At 49.6% G+C, this 25,660-nt stretch overlaps 1 protein-coding gene, 1 long non-coding RNA gene and 1 other non-coding gene across 7 annotated transcripts in view; 1 reads left to right on the top strand and 2 right to left on the bottom strand.

Annotated features, from left to right (window-relative positions):
• The window catches only part of LOC121143876, a 66,739-nt gene extending 56,427 nt beyond the window's left edge, over positions 1 to 10,312 (top strand). For both annotated transcript variants that reach the window (XR_005881163.1, XR_005881164.1), the window contains exons 3-4: positions 8,471 to 8,546; positions 10,184 to 10,312. This is a non-coding gene — a long non-coding RNA (uncharacterized LOC121143876). The remainder of the gene's footprint in view (positions 1 to 8,470; positions 8,547 to 10,183) is intronic.
• The window catches only part of Vwa5b1 (von Willebrand factor A domain containing 5B1), a 66,418-nt gene that overhangs the window by 17,828 nt on the left and 22,930 nt on the right, over positions 1 to 25,660 (bottom strand). For all 4 annotated transcript variants that reach the window (XM_021233558.2, XM_040756273.1, XM_040756272.1 and 1 more), the window contains 11 exons: positions 24,277 to 24,547; positions 21,697 to 21,842; positions 20,718 to 20,849; positions 20,101 to 20,225; positions 15,209 to 15,385; positions 10,174 to 10,284; positions 8,047 to 8,249; positions 7,465 to 7,579; positions 6,948 to 7,133; positions 4,715 to 4,886; positions 3,243 to 3,433 (listed from right to left, as the gene is read on the bottom strand). In XM_021233558.2, coding sequence (XP_021089217.1) covers positions 3,243 to 3,433; positions 4,715 to 4,886; positions 6,948 to 7,133; positions 7,465 to 7,579; positions 8,047 to 8,249; positions 10,174 to 10,284; positions 15,209 to 15,385; positions 20,101 to 20,225; positions 20,718 to 20,849; positions 21,697 to 21,842; positions 24,277 to 24,547 — 1,829 coding nt within the window. The remainder of the gene's footprint in view (positions 1 to 3,242; positions 3,434 to 4,714; positions 4,887 to 6,947; positions 7,134 to 7,464; positions 7,580 to 8,046; positions 8,250 to 10,173; positions 10,285 to 15,208; positions 15,386 to 20,100; positions 20,226 to 20,717; positions 20,850 to 21,696; positions 21,843 to 24,276; positions 24,548 to 25,660) is intronic.
• LOC121144229 lies at positions 3,858 to 3,964 on the bottom strand. The gene has a single exon (XR_005881547.1). It is a non-coding gene; the product is annotated as a U6 spliceosomal RNA (small nuclear RNA).

The raw sequence follows: 25,660 nt of genomic DNA, 5'->3' as shown, positions 1-25,660 counted from the left end.
TGGTGCCTCGTGCTAAGATCCCAGGAGCATCAGCCAGCCAATCCAGACTGCCCTCCTCCTCATGACAAACTGTATGCCCAGAAGCTACACACAAGGAAACGTTTCCCAAACACAGGAAGACACCCCATCTCCTTACCTCGTGCAGCATTGCCCTAAGGGGAAGGTGGCACCGTACCTACTGCCCAGCCCATTTGCCCTCTTCCAGTGTGCTCAATAAACAATTATGCCTTTTCTGGTCTTAAACGGAAAAGAAAAACATTATCTCCCATGTAATTGGAGGGGAAACACAAAATTAGAATAGTGGGGGCGTTCATCCATAAGCCGTTTGTATTGAGCATGCCAATAAGCTAAGCAGAAATGTTCTGAGCCATGGCAGTTAACGCAAGTCACATCTTTCCATATTAGAGAATGGTAAGTACCTGAATGTTTGGTCTCATTGTCTCAGGGTCTCTTATGGGTGGTAAAGGGTAATGGCAGTGGTAGAATCTGGGACAATGGGCTGTCTATCAATCACCAGTTGAAATCCATGGGTACCTGAGACAGCGATTTTACTCTTACAAATTCAACCCCATGGGAACCGTAGGGGCACAAGGTCTGTGTGCAAGCCATGTGTATTTGTTGCAGTACTGATAATCTGAGTAAAGTTCAGGTAACTAGCTGGGTGAGGTAGCAATGCCTTTAATTCTAGCACTTAGGAGGCAAGGGAAACAGATCTCTGTGAGTCTGAAGTTAGCTTGGTCTATACGGTGAGTTCCATGCCAGTCAGAGCTACACAGTGGCACCACGACTTAAAAAAATTCTGGAAACTACATCTCCATCAGTAGGGGAGAAAAAGTAGGTTATGGTATATCCAGGCAATGAAGTATCACACAATACTGAATAAAAGTTTTTTTTGTAGCGCTGTGAGAAGGTAGTTGAGAACAATTACCTTAAATATTAAATTATGACAGATCTGTATCTCAATTATGACAAAGAGTAAACTTGATGATTTTCAGACTCAGAGAACTGTTAGAGGGATTTTACTGTATGTCAGCGTGAATTCAGATGCCATTAAGTGGGCCAGTGAGATGTCTCAGCTGGGAAAGGTACTAGCCACCAACCCTGAGATCTGGAGTGTGATCACTTGGATCCACACGGTGGAAAGATAATTGTCCTCTACCCTCCACAAGGATGCAGGAGCATGCCCGCCCACTTGCCCACCCACATGTATACACATCGGAAACAAATGTGCCAAAAAATTATTTTAAAAAGTATTAAGACACTATGTTGGAGGATAATTTGCATAAGCAGCTATTAAAATATGCATTTGTTCCATATATATGTGTATGTGCATGGTATTTCTAGAAAGACATACTCGGAACCAAGTGCGCGTTGGTGTAGGGGAAGGAGACTTTATTTGTACTTTATACCCAAATGAACTGTTGTATTACTTTTGTGATGGAAGAATATTAAGCTAAAATGAATTTCCAGTTTCTTAGACCACATTCCTGACCCGGCAGGGGAACGAGATGAGGAGACAAAATCACTTACCAGTGTAATGTAATTTGGGGGGATATCAGCAAACATTGGGGATCTCTCCACACTATTTAGTATGTATCAATAAGTATTGGGGTGTGATTTCCATAGAAGACATGCCTTCCTATCTCTAGGTCAAGGACCTATATAGTTCAAGGCATGAAAGAAAAGGAGACTGGCCACTTTTAGGGTGCTTCTGGGGGGGCAGGTACCCAGTCGCAACTCCCCGACCCCTCCATTGACCTTACCATCACCCACACTGGGTCAGAGAGAAATGGATTCTGCTACAGTTTCCATGGTAACAGAGGCATCTTCAAGCTAGCTTTCAGATTCACCCAGCCAGAGTCTCTGGGGAATCTACACACACACACACACACACACACACACACACACACACACACACACACACACACGCACACACACACGCACACGCACACACACACGCACACACACACCACAGTGGAGAGCTGGTGAGAGATGGTGGGGGAGAGGGGAAAGAGATGGAGAAAGATGTGAAGAAGAAAGGTAGCTAGCTTGCCTGGGGCACTCAGTGAGTGCAGGTGACATTGAAGAACACCGGCTACAGCCAGACACTGGGCCAGGACTGCATCTTGAATCCACTAAAGCCTGGGAGCCTTCTCCACCTGGAGTTCACCCCCAACTCTATATCTGCTGGTAGATGGCAGACCGCCCACCTACATACATTCTCCCCATCTTGTAGATGAGGCGGTGGGGTTCAGAGGGGCTCAGAAACGTATGAGAAGAGTGCCTGACTCCAAGACTAACTGACATATACCAAGAACACTGAGGGTCCTTGGAGAAGCGAGGAGAGTCCCCAGGGGCCAGGTGGTGTGTGGCACTCGCATATGTGGAGATTGGGAGAGGATGTGGCAGGGAAGTGGGAAGGCACGCTGGGGATGGTGGGATGCTGCGTTGACCCGCATACTTAGGGCGAATCTACATGGTTTCTGACCTGAAGAAAATGATTAAGTCATGATGTGGTTTAGCATAGTGGTCTCAGCTGGGTGACTTTATCCCGCTGACCCCAGAGACATTCTATCATGCCTAGGACCAACCTCTATGGCAGAGCCTTGACAACAGCAATGCTGGGGTGGTTGAGGGCTGACCTCATAGGACACTGGTGACCTTTCCTGTGGTGGCTCTGAGTCCTATTTCCTTTGCCTTCGGTGACTGTCCAGTCATGGCAGGATCGATGGAGGGGAAGTAAGAACCCTGAGGGCCGGGACTTCCAGGTCAAATCCACTGGCCATGTGGTTCCAGTTAAGTCAACTTCTCTAACCTTCAGTTGCCACATCTGTATCAAGTGAGGGTGGATGGTCTCCAAGCCCCCTCCTCTCCCTGATACCATAAAACCTAAAGACAAGACCCTGTGCCAATGGGGAAGTACTGTGTACAGGGGCTGGGCAAGCATGCTGACCAGTGAGTGTCATGATTAGGAAGGCATTGGGAGCTGGCAGAAGAAGGTTCAGTTAAGGATGGAGGGGCAACTTCCTAAGCCAGAGATGATCTGTCTGAGGGGTCATCAGTAAATACGCTTCAGATGAAAACTAATATCATCGGGAGGCTTAGCATTAGCTGGATTTGGACCTGAGTTCTACCTGATGCTCAATGTTCTCGTGTGATAAACACCCAACTTTGTTGTTATGTGTGAACCATAGCCAACCCAAGCCCCTCCCAGCCCCTCCCACCCCACCCTGCTTAGGTACCTGCAGGTCAATCTGACAACGCTGGCTCTGCGGGCTGCTCTGATTGGCCAGGTACTGCACCTTGGCTTTTCGCAGTGTGTGTCTCCTGGCAGTCCCAGTGGGGTCACTGGCTGTGGTGGCCCTTGGGCAGGCCTTCTGGGTTGAGATCTGGTTGGTGCTGTAGGCCCTCCGTCTCCGGGAGACAACCAGACCTGGGCAAGGGTAGTAAGAGAGGAGCTATCAGGGTGGAGAGTAGTAGGGAAAGAAAGGGGCTAACATGTGCTTGCCCTACTTTCAAATGACTTAATTTCCTGTTTTCTTACAGAAATATGTGCATTTGCTTCCCTTAGCATCCAGAGCCTTGCCAGGTCTGGTCCTGGTCTATCTTCCCACAACTATCCCTTTTAGCCTCTCCAGTGTGTGTGTGTGTGTGTGTGTGTGTGTGTGTGTGTGTGTGTGTGTGTGTGTGTGATGTCAGGAATCTTCCTCAATTGTTTCCATTCAACTCATTTTCAATGGGTTCTGTGGATCCAAACTCTGACCCTCTTGCTGGTGTAGTAAGCACTTGGCTCACCGAGCCATTTCCCTGGCCCCAATCTTACTTTTATTCACATTTATTTCATGTTGAATTTATTCAACACCATGAAATGCTTTATGCATTTGCCCGTCATCTTTGTGCAGGGGCCATGCTAATCTCCTCCATATCATTTTAGTCTTAGTATATGTGCTGCTGAGGTGAGCAGTCCATTGTATTCTTTTAACAGGATTTCTCACTGACTGAAGCTCACTGATAAGCTAGATTTACCAGCATGCCCCTGGATCCTCCTGTCTCCACCTCCCAGCACTGGCTTTAGCTAGGAATCCACACTCATGCTTTCTCAACAAGCACTTCACCCACTGAGCCATCTCCCCAGCGCCCTCTGGTCTCCTTTTAGAGATGCTGTGTGGTCAGCGGAAACTGCCATAGATGAGCAGCCAATGGCCAGTGCTTTCTATGTGCCATGCCTCCATGGCTTTGCCTGAGCGCTTCTGCTAGCAGGCACCTCCTCTCCCTTCCCACGGCTAAGAACCAGGCCTCAGCTGTCTATGACCTTGGGCAGGTATGGGGACGGTTGGGGGGGTCGGTGTTCCTCTGCTTTAGCAGAGTTAAGGTCAATTGTGCCTTTGTGTCTAACGGGGGAATCTTGGAGGGCAGGTGCCAGGTGGGAGCCACCCTACTGCCCCCACCCCTGACACACACTACGCTACTTGTTAAAAAATCAGTAAATGCTCTTGGAAATGGCCTTAAACTCGACAGAGGCACATAGGTTGGGTTGACCGCCCCCCTTTAGCATCCAAAGCTTAGTCAGTTGCCGAGATTCTATAGATTCTGTCTCCTTGTCTGCTAACAAGAGTTAGTTTTTATCAAATGCTTAACACATGGCAAATGCTCGATATAAGGTAGCAATCACTATGGCTTCCATGGAAAATGGAACAGAAAGCAGAGGACCAACCATGATGGGTGGGGGAGTCTCCACTGCATGGTTGGGCATCTTTGGTCTGGCCCGGGTTGAAGATTTTGGCGCAGTTCCCACTGCCTGGGCCAAGTCCCTCATCCTGAGAGGGGTAGAAAACAGAGCTGCTGGACCCCTGAGCGTGCAGCATGCCGTACTTCCGCCTTTTGTCCTGGACACAGGAGGGGGAAGAAGGGTGAGAGCGAAGTTAGACTCAGCAAGGACTTTCATGGGCAGCAAAGGGTGTGTGGTGGTGGTTTGGGCAGGAGTTCACTTCTGAGGACCTAGAAAGCTAAGGAGTGCTTGCTTGCTTGTTTGGAGGACTGAGGTGAATCTCTGGTCAAGAGATGGTGAACATGGAGCTGGGTATTGTGGCTCACATCTGTGACCCCAGAACTTGGGAACAAGGCTAGCCTGTGACACATAGCAAGCTCCAGGCAAGCCTGGGCTACAAAGTACAATTCTGTCTCAACAACATAATACGAAAACAAAAATGAGAGGAAGAATAAGAATAGGATTTATTCTTATATTATGGTGATATTTAAAATCATTGACTTTGTCCACTGAAAAAATTTAAAAATGTAATTCTAAATTTCATTCTTGTCTCCTAATAGATGAACTATGTGTCCTTTTATTCTGCTCTTCACCACACACACACACACACACACACACACACACACACACACACAGAGAGAGAGAGAGAGAGAGAGAGAGAGAGATAGAGAGAGAGAGAGAGAGAGAGCACAATGCACAATTTTGGAAGTCACGTTTTCTTTTACAAAAACCAGACCATATGTATTTATCAATATCTTGAATGTTGTAGCTAAAACACTCTGCCTGCTAACCATTGTCCTTAACACCTGGCTATGTAGCATTCCACTACCTTTCAATGTGAAGCATTTGCTTCATGTCTGTCTTTACCACCATATGATCCGTCATCATAAATCCATTACATTGCTGTTCCATCTCCGGGGCAGCACTTAGGAGTGGCATTTCTGGATTGCAAGATTCATGCATTTCTAATTTCACAAGCTGTTTCTAGATTGGCTTCCATATGAAGGTGCTGTTTACCCAGCATCTGCCAGTAGCAGGAGACAACATGGCCAGTCTCATGGGTGAAGAAAACAGAATTTTGAAAAATGATGTGTGCGCATGTGCGCATGTTTGTATGTCTGCTCACATACATGAGAATGCACGTGTGTGGGTCTGTGTGTGGAAGCCAGAGGACAACCTTGGATGTCATCCTTAGCATCACTCATCACTGTCTACCTCCTTGAGACAGGGTCTCAGTCTCCTGGAGTTTGTCAATAGACTCAAGAACTGGTGAGCAAGCCCTGGGGACGGAGCCTCCTGTCTCCACCTTCCTACTCTGGGATTACGAGCAGCCATACCGCTTCCTGAACATGTGGGTTCTGGGGTGAAATTTGCTTCCTCACACTTGTGAGGCTGAGGCAGGCACTTTGCCTTGCCTCCACTATTTCAACAGCCCAAGAGAATGAGTTGATGACTTAGTTGGGTCCCTCTGTGGGAATGTGTATTGATAATCTAGTGTCTTTCAGGGCTCCAAGTGTAATTAAAATTAAATACAACATGGACCATGAAAAAACAAGGCCAGTATTTTGTTTAGAACTTTCTCTGTGCAGCTGAATAGCCCACCTTCCATTACACGTTCATATTAAACACTAAAAATTCTGGACATTTCAAACAGCATTCAAGCTCTTCTTAGAAACACATTCCATACATGACCTGTGTCTTAGTACAGAGCCATTTTAATACAATGAATGGAGGCTTTCTAGTTTAGTCAGGCGAACCCTAGGTAGCTGGACATGTTCCCCATGCTCCTTTGGCCTTATGGAGGAGTTCAGTCATGGTTGCTGCCCTTCACGGCTTCTCTCTTTTATTTTTATTATTTTTAAATACATGTCTGCTTTACAAGAAAGTGAGCATGTGTGTTCCTGTGTGTGTGGATGCACATGTGTACACGTGCATGTAAAGTCCTGAAGACAAACGCATGCCACTATACCTGTCATTTCTACGCATGGGATTGAACTCAGGCCCTCTTGCTAGCATGACAAACACTCTACTGACTGAGCCCCGCCCCCGGCCCTGCCTTCTAACGTACTGAGTTCATTTTATACTTAGCCACTTTAGGCTTTGAGTTTGTAAGTCCTTAAAAACCAACCGTGAGAGTGGGGTGAGGAGGCACAATCTCCTCCATGTCTGGGGTACTCACGGATCTGGAGTTGGAAATGTACAAGGAGGCATCACACACAATGCCGTATCCCATCAGCCGTTCCCCAGGGAATAGGGAGCTGGTGCTGACAGGTGAGATCAGGACCTCTGTGGTGTCAGGGAACACCCACTCCACGGTCACGTCAGTCAACACTGGAGCCATGGCCTTCTTCAAGGATTTGATCATCTGTTAGGGAGGGTCAGACAGAGTAGATGGTGTGTGAGGAGGGTGTGGGGAGATGAGATAAAAAGATGGTGAGAATGTGAGCTCCAGGGGAGGAAGACACAGCAAGCTTGGGGTAGCCGGTCCAGCAGTGGACAGACCTCTGAACTCCTTAGACTCTTGGAATAGATCTTTGCCCTCACCTTCATCTTAGCATTTTATAACAGAGAAAACCAGGGGATCAAAGTGTGGCCCAGCATGGAGCTCAGATTTGGGGTGGCATCTCAACCTCACCCTCCGGCCTATCTGGGCTGGTGATGCTGCAGGCCTGGGAGACGCCAGCGGTCCTGTGTACCTTTGGTTGCAGCCGCTCCCCCTCCGTCAGAAACTCCGCACTGCCCTTGGATACAGACGCCAGCCCTTTCACCAGTCGGTAGCACACACTGGGTCCAATTCCAAAACTGTAGCACCTGAAGGACAGAGACAGGGAGGTAGCTCTGTATCATTGTCTCCAGTGGGATAAGAGACAGAGTGTGGTCCATCAGAGATGACTTTGTCTTTAGGCAAAAACCTGGGGAGGAGGAGGAGCTATCGTGGACAAAACACACACACACACACACACACACACACACACACACACACACACACACACACACTACAATCAATCAACTCCCAGTCAGCACTGGCAGCAGTCTCTCCTCAAGCTACACTTGGACTTGCATGCTGAACTGTGGACAATTCACCTCTCCTCATCTTATGAGAGGGAAAAAGGGGCAAACATGGAAAGCATTGCTCAGCAACCCGGAAACAAGGCATTCTGGGAAATGTAGGTACCATCTTCTTCCTCTGACACAGTGCACATTTCGTTTTGGTTCGGGTTCCCCCAACCTCAGGCAGCCTGGGGCAATCCGACCCTAGATCTGCATGCTGGACTGACCTGGTAGAAGAGGCATGATTCCGCACCAGCTCCAGAACCTTCCCCGTGTTGCTCACGGCCCCATCCGTGATGAGGAAGAGGAGCCTTGGGTGACCTTGGTGCACTGGCTGCCGGAAGATCCACTTGAGAGGGGAGAGGATGTTGGTACTGCCCATGTCAGCTCGTGTTCTTTGGATGCAGTCACATGCCATGGCCAAGTTCTCCTGCAAGGAAGGGCCGTGGCAGGGCAGACAGGTCCTAGGTCCACCAGGTGGCATGGAGACTCTAAGAGGCCCCCTTAGGATGAACTCTGTTCTCTGGCTCTTAGTTCTGCCACACCCCTGCCCACCCATAGGGAAAATAGTCAGCCACTGATGTAATTCATCCTCCGTCAATGTCTAAAATGTCACCATTTGCAGAATAATAATATTATTGCCCTTTCTAGATTCTTCTTTAGAAATACGAGCACCCCTGGAATCCTGAGCTCTTGACTCCTCAGCGCAAATACAGCTCTCTGCCTGGTAAGGGAAGCAGGGGACATGGAGGAAAGTACACAGTACTGGGCATCCTCAGACATGAACACTGAATCTGACTCTGGCACATACTCCCATGATAATTTGAGATGCTTGTTTTCCCAGTTTGGGCTTTAGATTCCCCATCTTCTGGACTAACTTTATGGGGACTGGCATCAGATAGATGGTATTGCATTAGGAGCTGAGTCTCTCTGGATGCCATCTCCTGACCCTGGCTCTGGAAGATTCTCTTTCTGTATCCATGTCTGGAGGGACTTAGAAGGAACGGTGGATACTGAGGTTGGGGTGTGGTTCTTTTGGTAGTGTGCTCACCTAGCAAATAGGCAAGCCCCATATAAACAAGGTGTGGTGGGGGCATGCCTGTAATTCACTCCAGATCCATTAAGATCATCCCTAACTATATAGTGAGTTGGAATCAGCCTAGACTATGCAAAACCCTATTTTTAAAAAGAATAGCAGCAATGGTCAATATTGTCGATATCAAGACTTATGATGGATATGTAGTTTTGAATTCATCCCCAGGGGACAAGCAAAGATGCATGGGAAATCTATAAGCAAAAATGACTAAGTATAAAAGCATGGGGGCTGAGGAAAGGCCAGCTTCCAGGCTTCATAAATAAATGCCAGGCTGCCTAAGTGGTGGGTCAGACAGTCATTAAAATGATGTCACAGATGGAAATTTTCTGGCATGACAATATATTCATGATAGACTAGGAAAGTAGGTCATGTCACAGTATGGAAGACCTAGTCCCCGTCTTGAAAATGTCTGCAAATTTACAGAAGTTGATCTGGAAACGACACTTATTCTCCTTATCGTTTTTGTTTTTGTCAGATGGGTGTCATCCACAGGAGATTAAATTTTTTCCTTTTGATTATCTAGATCTAAAACTTAGCAACCAACAGGCATTCTTATTCTTGCTTGTTCATGACAGGGTGTCAAGCAGCCCAGGCTAGCCTCAAACTCACGATGTAGCTGAGGCTGTCCCAGTGCTGGGATCAAACATGTGTCACCACCTCTGGATCAACATGTATTTCTCTTCTTATTTTAAAAATCTGTGCATCCTTTACTTTTAGTTAAGTAGCCAACGATGCCCCTCCCCCTTCCTCCTTCCTCACATGTCCCCCTCTTTCCCCCTCCTCTCAGCTCTTGGTAGAATGCCCCAGTTCCTTTTGTTCCAAATAGCATCGAAGCCTTAGCCTTGTAAGGACCCCTGCAGCCACTTCCTCAGCTACTTCCTCAGTCGCTTGGCCATGTAATTGTTCTTCTGTCTGTCATCATTCATTTCTGTAGTTCAGCCTTGGGTGAACCCATGGTTTTCAAGAGATAAAGGTGGTGGTGGACGGCAGGCCATGGGCGTGACAGATGTGTACTGTGTCCTCTGTCCCTGCTCTCCATGTCCATGTTCTCACAGACTTTATTGTAATAGGCAGAAGGCTTCTGGAGGCACCAGCAAGCATGGCTTTGCTTTAATCTACTGGCCCAGATGATCTGAGCTCTCCCTGGGTAGGCAGTGTCTGAGGCTGTCCCCAGCATGACATCTTTACTATTCCCTTTCTTTTCTTCTGCTCACTACTGCCCATCACCCACCCATGACCAAACTTTCTCTCTCCTTACCTCATTGTAGATCTGACTGGAAGCAAAGACTGTCTTAAATGTGGATCCAAAACCAACGACATTGAAGAGGCAGGCTGGCATGAGGCTCTTAAGGGCCACCAATGTGGCCTCCTGCCAGGCAAGAAAAGGAATCCTCAGGGCTCAGGCAGGGGCTACTGCCACGATGTCACCACACAGCAGTGCTGCCATTTCCAGCATGGAGCCACCTCCACAGGGACCTGTCACCCATCGCACCTAGCACTCCTTCTTTATGTATCATAAAAACTGCCGCTCTTGACCGGAGGCTGACCCATCAAAGCTATCAGCATATGACTCCTCATCCATGCAGCAGGCCTGACTCATCGAAACCACTCTGCAGTGACCTCAGAGTTCCCCATCACCTCGTGCTGACTTTGAGAGGTGAAAGGAGCAGGGTCTGCCCATTTCCCTCTGCCAAAGCAAACTGGACCTTGAGGAGAGGTCACATTGTTGATCTCATGGCATCTGGCCCTCATCCAAGGCTCCTGCAACAGCACCATCCTGTCACTAGCCAGTTACAGATCCCCTAGGAGGTCTCCTGGCTAGCATTTGTCAGATGCAAATGATGTGCTTCAAGTGTGTTGCCTTGCAGCAGCCCCAGCAGCAGCCCCGTTGTTATCCCTGCTCTACAGATGAGAAGATGGCACGGAGAGGGCAATGATTGGTGGAAAGTATCCAGTTAGTAAACAGTACAGCCGGGATTCAATCGCGCCTCCTGGCCTCCTAAGTCTGAACATTGGAGATCCCCATCCTCTGGAACTGTGCACCACTAGGAGACCTGGATAAAAGTGCTAAATATAATCGTGTGGGGCTAGAGAGATTAAGAGTATTTTCTCTGCAAACATGAAGGCCAAAGTTCACATCCCCATCACCCAAATAACAAGCTGAGCGCAGCTGTGGGTGTCTGTAACTCCAGTGTTCTGCTCTGGTTTCTACATGCGTGCATGAACTTACATTCTCACATACATGCCACGCCCATACCCATACATGCCACACAGATAGAAAGACACAGAGAGAGAGAGAAAAGGGGGACCCAATGAAGCTGGGCATGGTGGTACATGTCACTGGTCAGCCTGGGCTATGTAGGAACTTCCAGTCCAAACTGGGCTACATATCTCAACTCTATACCAACACATAGGAAGGAAGCAAGCAAGCAGGAAAGGAAAACAGCGGAGGTGATGGTGGGAGGAAGCTGTGACCGTAATGATCACTAGCACAATGACCAATACCTAGCTACTACTACGTGCTACCATAGTGTAAAGAAATTTCAGTTAACAATCACATTTATCTCTGTGAGTTCGAGACCGGCCTGTTCTACCGAGTGAGCTCCAGGACATACAAGGCTACACAGAGAAACCCTGTCTCGGAAAACAAAAAAACAAACAAAACAAAACAAACCAACTTTAGTCACTGTTGCATGAATTATGTATAGCGCAGTGGGTCAGCGATGCACTTGAAATGGAAACCCCACCTTCCCATTGTTCACTTGGCTTTGGGTCTGCCTGAGCCTCAGCGTGCCACAGAGGAAACAATATGCAGCGAGCTCTGTATTAGCACTAATGCCTCTGTTTGGGGGAGAATGGGCGGAGGCTCAGGAGAGCTGAGGCATTGTTCTGGGTCGTAAAACTGGGGTGTGTGGCTTTGGCTTTCACAAACCCAGTAGGATGGCACCTGCTGCCAATCCCTAAGATCCACGTGGTGGAAGGAGAGAAATGAATCCCACAAGTTGTCCCCTGGTATCCACACACACCCCAGAATGTCTGCAAAATGAATAAAATGTTATAAAAAAGAAAAATAATCCCCCAATACAGCGCTGAAGTCTTCATTTGTGCTGGCCATGCCTCAGCACAGAGGCAGAAATGAAACATCTCCACTTTAACCCCGTAGAGTGTATTCATGCTCCCCACCCTCTGGCTGCTCAGCATAGTTTCAGGGAAACAGACCATAATACTCTAGAATATGGAAGCAAACACTGTCAGTTGATTCCAGCAATTGCCACAACATCCAGCCCTGCAGCCCTCTTCTGTCTGTCCCCCTCTGCAAACACATTAAATGCTTCCATTAATGTCCCTGCTGCCTCCCTGCACTGCCTGTGTCAATACATTTTGTGTCTCCACGAAAGAAGTCAATATCTGCTTTTTTTCATTAGCCACTAATGCATATTCCTACTGGCAGGAGACTCTGCTGATCCGTACAGATCATCTCCACTCACACCTATTAGAATTTTAAAGCCCTGCTTTTGGCAGCAAGTGGTGACTGAAGACTGGGACCAGCTGCCGGAAATTAAATCGCCTGAACTTTCCCCTTTGGCGTGGGCTGCTTGGATTTCTACTCCTTCCCTCCTCCCTGACTAAGCCTTGCTTTCCCTAAAACTTCTACCCAATGGACCATAATGAATGACTCAAGCACACCCCCTGCCCCAACCAACCATATCCTTGGCAAGGCTTTCCCCGAGTAATTTCTGTCTTTCTCTGGAAGGGTCATGCTTAGCTGAGTGGATTGCACCAGCACAGAGCCTTTTGTGAAGGGATGACCTTGAGCCCAGAGAATGGAACTAGAAAAAATCAAGGGGGAGGCACCACAGGGAGAGGGCACTGAAGGATGGACCAGAGAAAGTCACTGTCAAGAGATTTCTGAAGCAGTAAAGGTGGAGAGGGCTTCAGCTAATGAAGTGGATTCCTGCTCATAAACAATTTCATTTTAACGATAATAACTCCCTGGAGTGCTTGCGTGAGGAGGACACAGACTCAGTCCAGGCTTAGCGGGGGTTGGAGAGTGTTGGGGAAGGGTCAGGATCAATTACTGATGCCTCCCTGGGCCGAGGAGAAGGAAGCAGAGGGCCACATGACATACATTTGCCCTCCCTGAATCAATCCTTTCTTCTCGCCTCATAGAAAGGATGAATGAAGTCCACACTTGAGAATCGGTTTGTCCAAAGCCTCATAGCAATTGTGACAGAATCAATTCTGGACCCTGGGATTGCTCCCTCGACCATGCCATGCAGCAGAAATGACTTACTCAAACAAGAGAGATTTGTAAACACCAGAGGGCATGGCTCACTCCTCATAAGCAGTGTGTGAGAAATGGGCACAGATCTGGAAGGCCCCAGTCCCTCCACCAGCCCTGTGATACTTGGAAAAGCATTTCACCCCCTTAAGGATTCAGTTTCTTTACTCCAGAAATGAGAGGGCAGGATAGGAAATGCTTTTCAAATACTATTTTAGGTGTATAATGCTGGGGCACTCTTAGGTGATCAAGGGAATATCTCAGTGTGGGTGTGGAACGGCATATAGAGCCACACTGTCTGGAAGTACACTTCAGCACTCCAGACCCCGGACAGCTCCCCACTCGCCTCCACCTCCTGTAGGGGTAGGGGGTCTCCACAGGTCTCACATGCATGTGTCAAGATGCTTCCAGAAGGCTCTCGGCTCTCATCTATGATGCCTCTGCCATTATTCAAGACTAGAGGGACTTAAGAGGCCAGGAGCTTGCCGGCCTTATGGGTCCCACCTACGTTCTCGTCTCCTTGCTCTCGTCTGTTGCTCTGGGGCTCTCGAAGGGGGAAATGATGGAATCTCCAGTGACAGGAGAGCCCACTCTTTTCTGGTTCCCCTTCTCTCTTTCTCCTGAGCTACAACCCATTCCTCAATCCAATAAGTATATTGAGGGGTTTTTATGAGAAAGTGCAGAGCTAGGCCACGTGGGGACAGCTGAGGACCAGACGGTTGTTTCCCTTAATGAGTTCAATAACTCCAGATGGGAAGACAGACAGCTGCAGAAGTCACAATACAAAGGAACATTGGATAACTCTGTAACAAGCTTAATGATTTCCCAGCAGGGAAGAGGGGCTTCGTGGTGGGTGAGGAGGGCTCTTAACATTCTTCCTCATTATTTATTTATCTGTCTGTCTGTCTGTCTGTCTGTCTGTCTGTCTGTCTTCCTAAGCAGGGAAACCAAGCCAAACTCCCAGGCCTTCTGACTGGCTATCAAGTTAGCATGCCACACTTGACTGAGCTCTGTGAGAGCATTGACTATGTTGGCATTTTGAGTTTATTTATTTTCTCCTAAGATGGCTACATGCAGAGCTTTGCCCATCATTAGCCATTAGGAAAAAGAATAACTGATTTGATTTTATTTTAGTGTGTGTGTGTGTGTGTGTGTGTGTGTGTGTATGCTCACAGAGAACAGATGACAACTTGGGGGTGCTGTTCTCAAGGTCTGTCACTGAAACAAAACTGGCTAGCTAGGCTGACTGACCAGTGAGGTGCACAGGTCCACCCTTCTCTGCCTCCCAGAGCTGAGATTACAAGTGCATACCACCACACATGAAAACATAGTTTAGAGATGAATTCTGGGAATCTAATTCAAGTCCTTCCAAGCACTTTACTGAGTTGACTGCCTACCCAGAGCCAAATCCAATATTGTTTCTATTGGGTTCTACTAATATATTCCAGGAGCCATGTCTAGTGACTCTGTGATGCTGGATGGGGGTGGGGTGGGGAACAGTCAGGCAGCCACCGGTTTGATCACAGACTATGTGAGTTGTGTGATCTTGGGCAGGTGACTACAACTCTCAAGAACCATTTTCTCATGTGACAACAGTGACAACTTGAGCGACTTCTTAGGGCAATTGGATTAAACACCAAGACACACTTTGAGGGCCTAGCCCAGTACCACACATCCCAGGGGCCCAGCACATGTACAACCTCCCCACACCCCCTCTGTGTGCTCCTTCCCACTCAGGACCTAGGAGAGTGCTTAACCCAGAGCGGGCTTGCAGTACAAGTTAGCAGAAAATGAAGAACCTCATGCCTTGTAAATGGCCAGCTTCTCTATGTCTGTCCCCTTCACTTCAAGGGATTTATTTTGGGAAAAAATTGAGTTTAGGTGTCTCTTCTTAAACTGATTTTGAACAAGTGGCTTCTTGGAACAGAGAGTCCTCTGGAAGCCAGGTGGAGGGGAGCACAGCTAATGTGCTTGAGCCCTGGCCCTGGGGACAGAGTCCCGCACACAGTACCTTGACACACTGGATGCTAGCCCGGCTCATGCTGTTGCTCCTGTCAATGAGGAAGATGAACTCCCCATGGGTCTTCCTCAGGTTGGGCTGCACAGACTGGAGGTCAGGACAGAAGTTGAGCATGATGACGGAATGGTGGGGAATGTCTTTGTGGAGACGCTTCCGAATGACTTCTGTCTGGAGGAGAAGGGAACACTCTCAGATTTGGTGGGGGTGTAGCTGTTTCCTCCTAACTAAAACATGTTCTCTCACAGGAGGGAGGCTCCTTAAGTCTCAGGAAGGAAATTAAACTTACAAGGCTTGGGAAATCAACACAAGTCGCAAGTCTCAGGGGGCTTCTGAAACCTACAGGACTCACAAGCACTTGCCCGGGATTCTAGAGGCAGCACTAACTGCTGGGAAGAGGAGACTCTTCAATGTGCCCAAGTTATCTAGGGAGCTCCAGAGATGCAGCTTCCTTGAATCATTGCTCATGCTGGGTTTGGTTTACCGTTGCAGCTGCCTTTGAGTCAACCATGCCCCTGTGAGTGACCCGTATTCACTGGTTCACTAATTCACACTTGGGATGGAATCACTTCTTTAGCCCATTGTTGGTGGCCTATCTTGGGTGCACAGACACTCGTTCACATTACTCCAGAAAAAGTCACATAACACTTGAGCAATAGAGGAATCCTGGGGACTCATGCTAGCCAACAATCCCCGCCCCCCAGCCCCATTCACTCACGGAGTATGTGCTAGATCAAACTTATACTCCATGCCCAAAGCTTCCAGGCTGGCTGTTCCTGACTGCTGTGCTTGCTAGATTACAGGCAGCGGCATAGGCACATCTTTGCATGTTCTGAGTTTGAACTCCAGCCCTGACACCATCCAATCATGTGGTTATCAGGTAAGTCCCACTTCTGGGTGTCTCCTCATATGTACAGTGGGATGCAAACATTGACCTCTTACAGTGGTGCTGAGGATGAGTAACATTAGCACATAAACGGAGGAACTCCTTCCTGACTAACTGTTAAGTCCTTTTCTGGCTCACCTTGGTCAAGAGATTGGTTCCCTCTGCTTACTGACCCCTCCTACCGGTAAATTGTTTCTTCTCCTTCACAGTTTTCATGTTTGGAAAACCCTCCCTACCCTTCCACGTGAATATTCTAGCTTAGTTTCCTCATCCATGAAACGAGCATGTGTGCATGCCCCGCGGAATTGTCACGTGGACAGGATGCTATGCCTGTGACGATGGCTTCCTGGCAGAGTCAATGCCATTATTGTTGCTGTGGCTGCCCTCGCCTGCCCTGGGGATTCAGGTGCCTCTCAAACTGAACTCAGCCTTTGCTCCACCCTCTGCCTCCACTCTAGCCACTAAGCTGCACCTTGGTCCCTTTTGTCTCCAGGGATTCCCATGATTCCCATAGTGTTCAGTCAGATGGATCAGCGATGATCAGGAGGGACAGTGGCTTCAGTGCTTCTATTTTCTATTCTCTCTCTCTCTCTGTCTCTCTCTCTGTGTGTGCGTGTGCGTGCGTGTGTGTGTGTGTGTGTGTGTGTGTGTGTGTGTGTGTGCGCGCGCGCGCGCGCGCGTGCACTTGCATGTGGAGGCCAGACATCAGCTTTGAGTGTCTTTCTCAATTGCCCTCCACCTTAGCTTTTGAGACAGGATCTCTCACTGAACTTGGATATCACCCATTCAGGTAGACTGACTCGTCAGGAAACCACAGGGATCTGTGGCGATATCTAACAAACAAGCTTGCCTGAAGATCAGAGGGCGGAGATAGCCACGAGCTAATCATAGAGGTCTGGAGGTCTGTACAGACGGACAGGAAGTGAGATGGTGGGTGGAGAGAGGAGTATAGGCGGGATGAGACAGGAGCTCGCTCTCTTCAGTCTCTTCATAGAGCTCTAGTGGCTGGCAGCTCTGCTTCTCTGATTTTTCACCTTTCATCCCCTAACATCTGACTCCAGGATTTTATTATTAAGACCTACCAGAACTCATGTTACAGGGATTCCCCGTCTTTGCCTCCCCAGCGCTGGGATCACAGGCCCGTGACCGCTGTGTGCCTGGCTTGTACGTGGGTGCTGCTGAGGAAACTCAGGCTTCATGCTTACACGGCAGGCACTTTATTGCCGACCTTCTGCTAGCTCACTTTAGTCTCTCGTTTGTTTTTCCACTGATGCACTGTTAGTATTGTTGCTGTTGTGCGCATGTGCATACAAGACTGCGCATGTGCAGGTCAGAGGATAACCTGCAGAAATCAGTTTTCTCCTTCCACCATGTTGGTTCTGTGGACTCAGCTTAGCTTTTCAGGCAAGTGCCCTTGTCCTCTGTCCTTTTATTTTTATTCCGGCTTAGGGCCTGCCCCAGGCTACAAGCCACTGCAGAACCCTTCTCCCGACTCTCCACTCACCTGATTCTGAATTGGATCTATTTCCTCCATCCCTACTACCTCCACCCCAGGATGTCTGCATCCACACATCTCTCCCTTTGTGTTTCTCATTGTCCCCTTGTCCCTTCTCCATCTTAACAGTGAGCCTCAGCACTCATCCTGTGCTGACACCAGAGATGGAACCGTTGTCCCCAGTGTTCCCCTCTTCCAGATCCTCCCCCCCTACCCCCGCCATGCCCCAGCCCATTCTTCAGCACGGGCTCACACTCCTTACCTAACAGACACCTGAACTTGGCCTGTTTGCGGTCTCTGTAGCATTGTCTACGTTTGGTGCTGGCTTTTGCTTGCCTCCACAGACACCTCTTGCTGGCTCATTTGTCTTCCCTGTGGTCCATGTGCACACAGCAGCCAGCACCAGCTTCCGCCCTACTCTAAGGCGTAGAGTCTACATTGTGCATCATCAAGCCCCAGGTGTCCATCCGCTACTCAGCTCTGAATGTTTCAGCCACATCCCGCTATTGGGCTTGCAGTTCCGGTGTCTTTGCTCTCTGCCTGCTCCTCTCCCCATGGGCCTTCTGCCGCCAGATCTTGTTCTCAGACAGGAACTTTGACTCCTGGCTAAAGAGCTCCTGCCAACCGTGTTATCCTGTCCTACTTCTCCCATGGTCTCAACTCTTCTCCCAGCCAATCTTGCTCACCTGCTGGTCTTCCTGTGCTAGGATATAAGCTTCTTGAGGAAAGGAATGTGACCTTTCCAGGGCGGTCTCTCTAGTACCAAGGAAGAGCCTGGCATCAGCTGGGCATTTAGTGTTTGCTGAATGAATAAAGAGACACTGTATCTTTCTCTCTTCAACTCCTGCCCCTCTCTTTGTGGGCATTGTCTGCTGCTGACCTCTCTGTGCACTTTTGGTTAGTTTGTTTCAGTCTCTGTCTCTCTTTGCAAAAGCCCTCTGTCTCCTCCATTCTGTGTCCTGCCCTTTCTTTGCTAAGGTTAGCTATTGACAGTTCATCACCTATCCTTCCTAGGCGATGCTCCACTTCTGAATGTCCCTGCTTTATTCCCACCTGTGGGTCCCACTGTCCCTTCGATGCAGAGCCCCCTTTGCCAAAAGGCCACTACCCAGCTTGGCTTATTGGATGACAGAGCCCAAAGCAGAAACAGCCACTTCTGCCAGCCACAGGAGCTCCTTCCAGCAACCCGATTCTGCCTTTCAGAGGGACGAATGGGTGCTTGGCTCCAGATTCCCTAATGGCTCCTCAAGTTGCCATTATCCAATTACAATAAACTCATCACTTCCGAGCAGCTTCCTCTTAGTCGCTGTCATTCTCAGAACTCCGAGGGAATACAGGCTATTTGCATAACTAACCCAAGGTAGCAAATTAATTCTCATTTGCCACAGTGGGCCCAGAGCTAATTGATTTAAGGTCTGGCAGGCAGGACAGCCATCACTAAGTCTTGGGCGGGGGGAGGTGTTACCCTCTCCACACCATCATTTGCTCTGGGAGCTTGGCGGCACCTCTGGCAAGCCATGCTTGCCATCATCTTTGAGACCTAGCTCAACTTCCGTTTCCAGCAAATTCATCTGCAAGGCAGTGTCCCCACCTTTCTCTGTGATCATAATGATGACGCTAAGCTCCCTACACCTCCTCCAGCCCCCTCCCCTCCCCCCCCCCCCGCCCCAGCAGGAGTTTCCACTGGTGTCTCCCACAGTGGCACAAGCACTTTTCCTATCTATTCTGTACCAGCAAGGGCAGAGAGAAGGTGAGGGACAGTTAAGTGCCGTTGCACTGCACCCTGCTCCAGGAGTGTTGCCAGACACCCCCAGATCTAACTCTAGAGATAATATTGGGCACCAGACCTCAGACTGCTTATCAGCAAAGGAGCCGATAGAAAGAGACTTGTCATCACGCTGAAACTTGACATCCAGGGTACATGCCACATGGAGGACCATGTGTGGAGGGGAGAACCTCAATGCGTGGCTGTTGCTTCTGCCCCCTCTCTCCTGCCCCCTGCAGTCAGTGCCTCTTTACCCTTCAGTGTCAGGGTTGGGGAAGGGCAGAGGGAAAGGACCTTTCACTTGCTCTCCTGGCCCTTCTTTCAACCATTCTGTAGCAGATAGTGAGGACTCCAGACAGACGAAGAACAAGGAGCCAGTTAGCAGATGGAGGTCCTGGAGGTGAAGAGGTAGCTGTAGGGCCAGAGTGGCTTGGAGCTATAAGACCAAGATGGTGTCTGCAGCTAACTGCAAGTCTTGCCAAGCTTAGGAATGCTGGGAGACACTAGAAGAAGCTGACCTGGCAGGGGGACTGGATAGGGTCATCAGGAAGTTCGTTCCTGCCTTCCCTGTAGCATCTGGGACCCCAGAAGGAAACACCTCTTACTTCTTGTCCAGATCCCGCCAGCAGCCTAGGATGTAACCTCAGGGGAGTCATGCCCTCCACATCAGGCTCAGAGGTCTCAATGGTTCAGAGAGACCTAGTCCCCAGTGCCACCCAGCTCTGCCACCAGTGGCTCACCTTCTGCTCAGCACTGCTACTCTTCTTTGTCCCCCTAATGAAATCTGCTTTTCCCTTCAAGTGCTGGTCAAACTCCCCCAGGGTCATGTCGCCTTTCTCCACCAGGACGTGTGGCATGTGGGGCTCTGCACAGACGAGATCGACACTCAGCATTTGCCTGGGTGTGAGGGCACAGTGGGGCTGTAGTCTAGGGGTGATTCTTCATGCGGGGTGGGTGGGGGTTCTTAATTGGAGAAGAGGGTGGCATCTCTGGATGCGTGAAGCAGTAGGGGCCAGGGGAAGACTCCTTAGTGGAGGAAGCCTCCATGGCCCTCAGTTTACCCTCATGTAAAATGGACTGGGATTGGGCCAAATGCCTTGGCCTCTTTTCATGGACAGACATATTGTGAGTTTTAAAGGAAGCAAGGAATGACTCCAAGAGTTTATAAAGTGTCATAGCAAGAACTTCTGCTCAGCCAACATAGGGGTTCAGGCCCTCCCAGGCAGATGATAATGGGGGTTGGGAATTTGCTGGAAAGAGACAGATTTCCTGGGGACCAGTATCTGGTCTCTTCAGCCACCTCCCCCACACCCCAATTCTTCCACAAGGGCAGCAGAGCCCCTCATGGGTACCATACCACTGGGATGGAGAAGGATCTCCACTGGCCGGTCAAAGGTGTGTTTGTTGGCCAAGGTGATGATGATGCTCTTGGCTGAGTGTGCAGACGGGGCAGCATCTGCACGGATTTCATGCGTGGGACTCTCCACCCCTGAGTAGCACAGAAAGACAGGGCAGAAGAAGGACAGATTTAGGAGTGCAAGAGAGAAAGGAGCTCGGGGGTGGGGAGGACGTGAGACCTAGACAGATGATTGGCAGGCCGGCCCTAACATGGACTCCTGTCTTCATGTGTGGGTGTGGATGCCCTCCTCACTTCCCCACAGTGTAGACAGTGTCATAGATGGTTCCCAGTGGTCCTTCCTTTCCTGACCACAGGATCTAGGTCACTCCTGGCGTGCAGGGTGTACCCCAGTGCTGCTAAGAAAGAGCTCAAAGCTCCATGAATGGAGCTGTTTTTGTGGTGCTCTCTGAGTGGATCTCCACATTGCAGTAAACACTCACTGATAAGAAATCACGCCCTGTACCCTTAAAACCCAAGCTGGCCTGGAGGAGAGCCACCTAACCTCAGTTCTCAGCCCTGGTTGCATGTTGGAACTGCAAAATGGATTTTACAATGACCCATAACCAGAATGTACAACAGAATCTCTGGGCTGGTGGCTAGGCTGCAGGGGTTGAATGTTCTCCAGGAGGGAACCAGAGCTCAGCTTTCTAGCCATGACCTTCTGGAGAAGGTCGAACTAACCTTCCACTCTCCAAAAGGTCATTTCCCCTAGGGAAGTCACAGGGTAGGGGTGGGTTAACTTGAAAGTTGTCCTGGGGAGAGGTTTATCTTGGGACAGCTTGCCCATCCAGCTCTGAGTGGTTCAGTTTGACTCCTATATGGGTTGGGTGGTCTTTGTGAACTTTTGCCGCTCTCCATCTCTCTCGAGGCTTTGGGCCTGAAGCCCTATCTCCTCCAGTCCTCTTTGTCTTTCTGGGCCTGGGTAGCTCTCTCTCACCTGCGAGCAGACATGGCCCACGGATCTCCAGCTGAAAGTTGAATTCATATTCCATTGGGTTGGTCACCTCTGTATCCAGGAGAGTGGCCAGACACAGTCCATTCCAGGAGTCTGTGGTCTGGATGCCATAGCAGTGTGGGTCTTTTCTAGAAAGGTGTGTGGAGGAGGAGGAAGATGGAGGGGGGAGGTAGAAAAGGAGGGAGAGGAGGAAGAAGGGGAGGAAGAGGAAGAGGATGGGGAGGAGGAGGAAGAGGACGGGGAGGAGGAAGAAACCCAGACAGAGGCAAACCAGCATAAGAAGACCGAGTCTCAGCTCAGTCTCCTCCCATCCTGGACCACTATCATCTCATTCAGCCTGGCTCCAGGGAGGGCCTTAATACAGAGAGAAGCTATAACTACCACTGCGGAGTACCTGGGATGGGTCAAGATCCAGGCATGTGTTCCCAGTGCCTCAGCCCTCATCATTCTCACCACAAACCAGGAGGAGGATATCAGAACCCAATGTTTCCCACATGAGGATGTGAGGCCTGGCAAACAGGGGCAACTCGCCCATGGGTCTATGGTTAGGACTTGGCAGAGCTGGCATCCTAGCCTAGGTTGGCCTGGTTTTGGTATGAAATGACTTGTTGTGTCAACACTGCCTTGTGTCTATGATCTATCATGCATCTCAGTGACCCCCTTGATGATTTTCACTCATTCTGTTTCTAAGCTCAGTCCACGTGGCTGTCACTCAAAGCCACATAGGGCCATCCATTACCATGGGTACATTTCTTCTCTACATTCATGAGTATCACCACCAGCATTCATATCCTTGCTGTGTCTCCTTTGGCCTTGTAAAGAACATTTCTTTGGGTCCCCAGGAAAAGGGCACATGCTGATCATAGTCAAACGGATTTCCTGGTTTGTAGTCAAATTGCCATTTTCCTAGCAGGGAGCGGGAGCCCCTTCTTTCCCATGCCCTGGCAAACACTGTATCACCCGGCTTTCTAATTTTCCTTGTGTCTGATTTGGGCAGCCGGGAGGCTCCTGGGGGATTGATACAGCTATCTCAAGAGCGTAACTGTCAACTCTGCCAGGTGCAATGACAGGCTGGCTCACCGGGGGCCTCTGGTCTACTAAAGTCCAGAATATCCCAGTAAGATCCTGCCTTTCAAATCCACACTGCAGCCCCATGGGCAGTGCTGATAAAGTGACACATGGGCTGATGGTACCTGCCCAGGGCAGCTTTGCCACCTGCACCTGGAGTCTTCAAGATCTACATGATCTGTTCCACCACCCTGTGAGGTGGGCTCCTCCTTGTTCACTCTGCTATAGCAGTTTTCCAGTCCCGTAATAGCCAGTCAAACCTGCTGCAGCCTCGGGATCTTTGTCTACCCTCTTCCCCAGCGCTCCTCTAGAATGCATTCCTATAGCTTCCTGAGCAGTATAGAGCATTCATAGCAAGTGTAAGGGGCTGGGTTCCACCCCCAGCAGCTCAGGAGGAGGGGAGAATGGAGGAGGAAAGAGGAGGGAGGAGGAGAGGAGAAGTGGGAGGAGGAGAGGAAGAGGAGGAGGAAGATGACAGCTGTTGTTTAACCCTGGTCTTGTCTATGAGACATAGCCACACCACCCTGTCCTCTTTGCCCTCCCCCGCCACACACAGCACTTGAGACAGAGGTCTCAGAGCAGGTACCTCTTGGGCCATGGCACTCCCCTCCCTTCCCGCACTGCAGAAGAGCCCCCTACTGCCCACTGAAAGCACTAGTGGCTCTTTGCTGCATGGGGGAGATCCAGAGTCTGCAGGGCTAGCCTAGCCTGTCACCTGTTGCCTGTGCCAGCTCATCCCTAGGGCTCTGTCCTCACCGTTAGGCTGTGGGATGAGGCCTGGCATGGTCTCTGGATACCCAGGGTGGGACCCCTTCTTCATCTTCTTAGCCCAAAGAACTTCTCTCAAAGCACAGTTTTTACACAATTAGTTATGCATTCAAGCCACATGCACAAAGAGTCACATGACTGTTGCATGATAATAATGATCTCTTCCCTTCAAATTTTTGTTGTTGTTGTTTGGGGACAGGATCTCACTATGCAGTTCTGGAACTCACAATGTAAGCTAGGCTGGCCTTGAACTCATCTGCCTGCCCCTGCCTCCTACATGCTGGGATTGAAAGTGTATGCTCCCCTCCAAGTTTGTTTGTTTCTTTTTTGTTTGTTTGTTTGTTTTTTGAGCCAGAGTTTTTCTGTGTAACAGTTCTGGCTGTCCTGGAACTCACAGAGATCTGCCTGCCTCTGTCTCCCAAGTACTGGGATTAAAGGCGTGTGCCACCACTATAAGTTTCCAAACGGCATGAATCATGTTGTTTCATCCCTTCTCTATCCACATAGGGCTTACCACATAGTAGGTACTCAGGAAAATCCCTCTAAAGTGCACTGAAAAATAGCCCTGAAATTCTGAAGCCTTGCTTCTGCCAGTACCAGAATGGGTATTTCCGGCAGACTGTTCTGAAACTCTGGAAGTAAAAGGGCCCCAAAGCCTCCCCTGCCCCTCCCTGTCTCCTTCCTGCTGTCCCTGACTTGATTGTGGTCTGGGCTGGGGCTCCTTACCCTTGAGCCTGTTGGTTGGAGGAGCCAGAGCTGTGGGAGCAGAACTGAGGCACGGTCGGGGCACAGATAGCCGGCAGGATGACCCTCACAGCCCCACTGGGCAGCGTGGGGAGTTCCGAGGAGGTGCTGATGAAGATGGTGACATTCTCCATGGGAGCAATGGTCCCCAGGTTGACCACGAACAGAATCCGCTCCAGGTCCTCATCCAAGGCCACCTTTCCCGGTGCGCAGGAATGAGGGGTGATAGGAACCCCCTCTTGTGGAATGTTCCCTAAGTGCCAGGTTGGCGTCAGGGACAGTGCAGACCACCTTGTCTCTGACCCCCCCTCTAACCTTGCTCTGAGGTAGCCTTGAGCAGCCCTCTTTTGCTGATGGGGAAACTGAGGCCCACCATGAAGGGTTAGCTTGCCTAAGCTGCTCAGTAGATTATTAGCTCGTTGGATGGGTTCTGTGCCCTCATGGGTCTGAATGGAGGCTGCGGATTTCCATTAGAAGACTCAGAGCCACAGAGAGCACCCTCCAGAGGATCACATGGCCACCCCACAGACCCCACTCAGATACCAGCCGGAGCACTCCCGCTTCTGCTCACCGGCTTTGCTTTGATCTGAAAGGCTCAAAGTGCCACTGGACTAATCTTACCCATCCATCATCCCTGCCTTGTGAGAGCCTCCCTAGTCCCCAGTCAGCACTCCCTCCCCCTCTTCTAACGCCATCAGGACCTTTTCCAAGCACTGCCACTTTTGATGGCCCATCATGGTCATTCCTGGGAAGGTTCTAGCAATTTTCCTGGGTCATGAAAGATCACAAGACACACACACACACACACACACACACACACACAGAGCAGAAGATGCCGTCATGAATGTTGATTTAAAAGTCAGGGTACATCTAGATGCTCATGTTAACACCTTCGGTTTCATCTGACAGCCAATGGTCTGGTTTGCTTACATTATGTGCTACTTGGTATGGGGTCATCAACTAACATGCTGTGTGACCTTGAGTCTACCGCCATCTCTTTCTGAGCCTCAGCTTCCTCACCAGCAGGAATCACCAGCTATGCTTGCAGGAACTTTACTGTGGCATAAGTTCTTGGTATGCCCTGTTTAGCACGGAGTGGGTCTGATTACTTACTCCATTTTACAGGTGTGTGTGTGTGTGTGCGCGCGTGCGTGCATGCGTGCATGCGTGTGTGTGTGTGTGTGTGTGTGTGTGTGTTTGAGCACTCGTGTACTTCTGGACTAGGGTACACACACTCAGGAGTACATCAAGGCCAGAGGGGACACCGAGTGCCTCCCTCCATTTTGCTTTCAGCTCTTCCCCTGAGGCAGGACTCTTGAACTTGGAGCATGAGGATTTTCAGCTAAGCTGATTCATCAGCAAGCCC

Source organism: Mesocricetus auratus, unplaced genomic scaffold (assembly GCF_017639785.1).
Source record: "Mesocricetus auratus isolate SY011 unplaced genomic scaffold, BCM_Maur_2.0 Super-Scaffold_100014, whole genome shotgun sequence".
NCBI lineage: Eukaryota > Metazoa > Chordata > Mammalia > Rodentia > Cricetidae > Mesocricetus > Mesocricetus auratus.
This window is presented reverse-complemented; position numbering and strand designations above follow the sequence as displayed.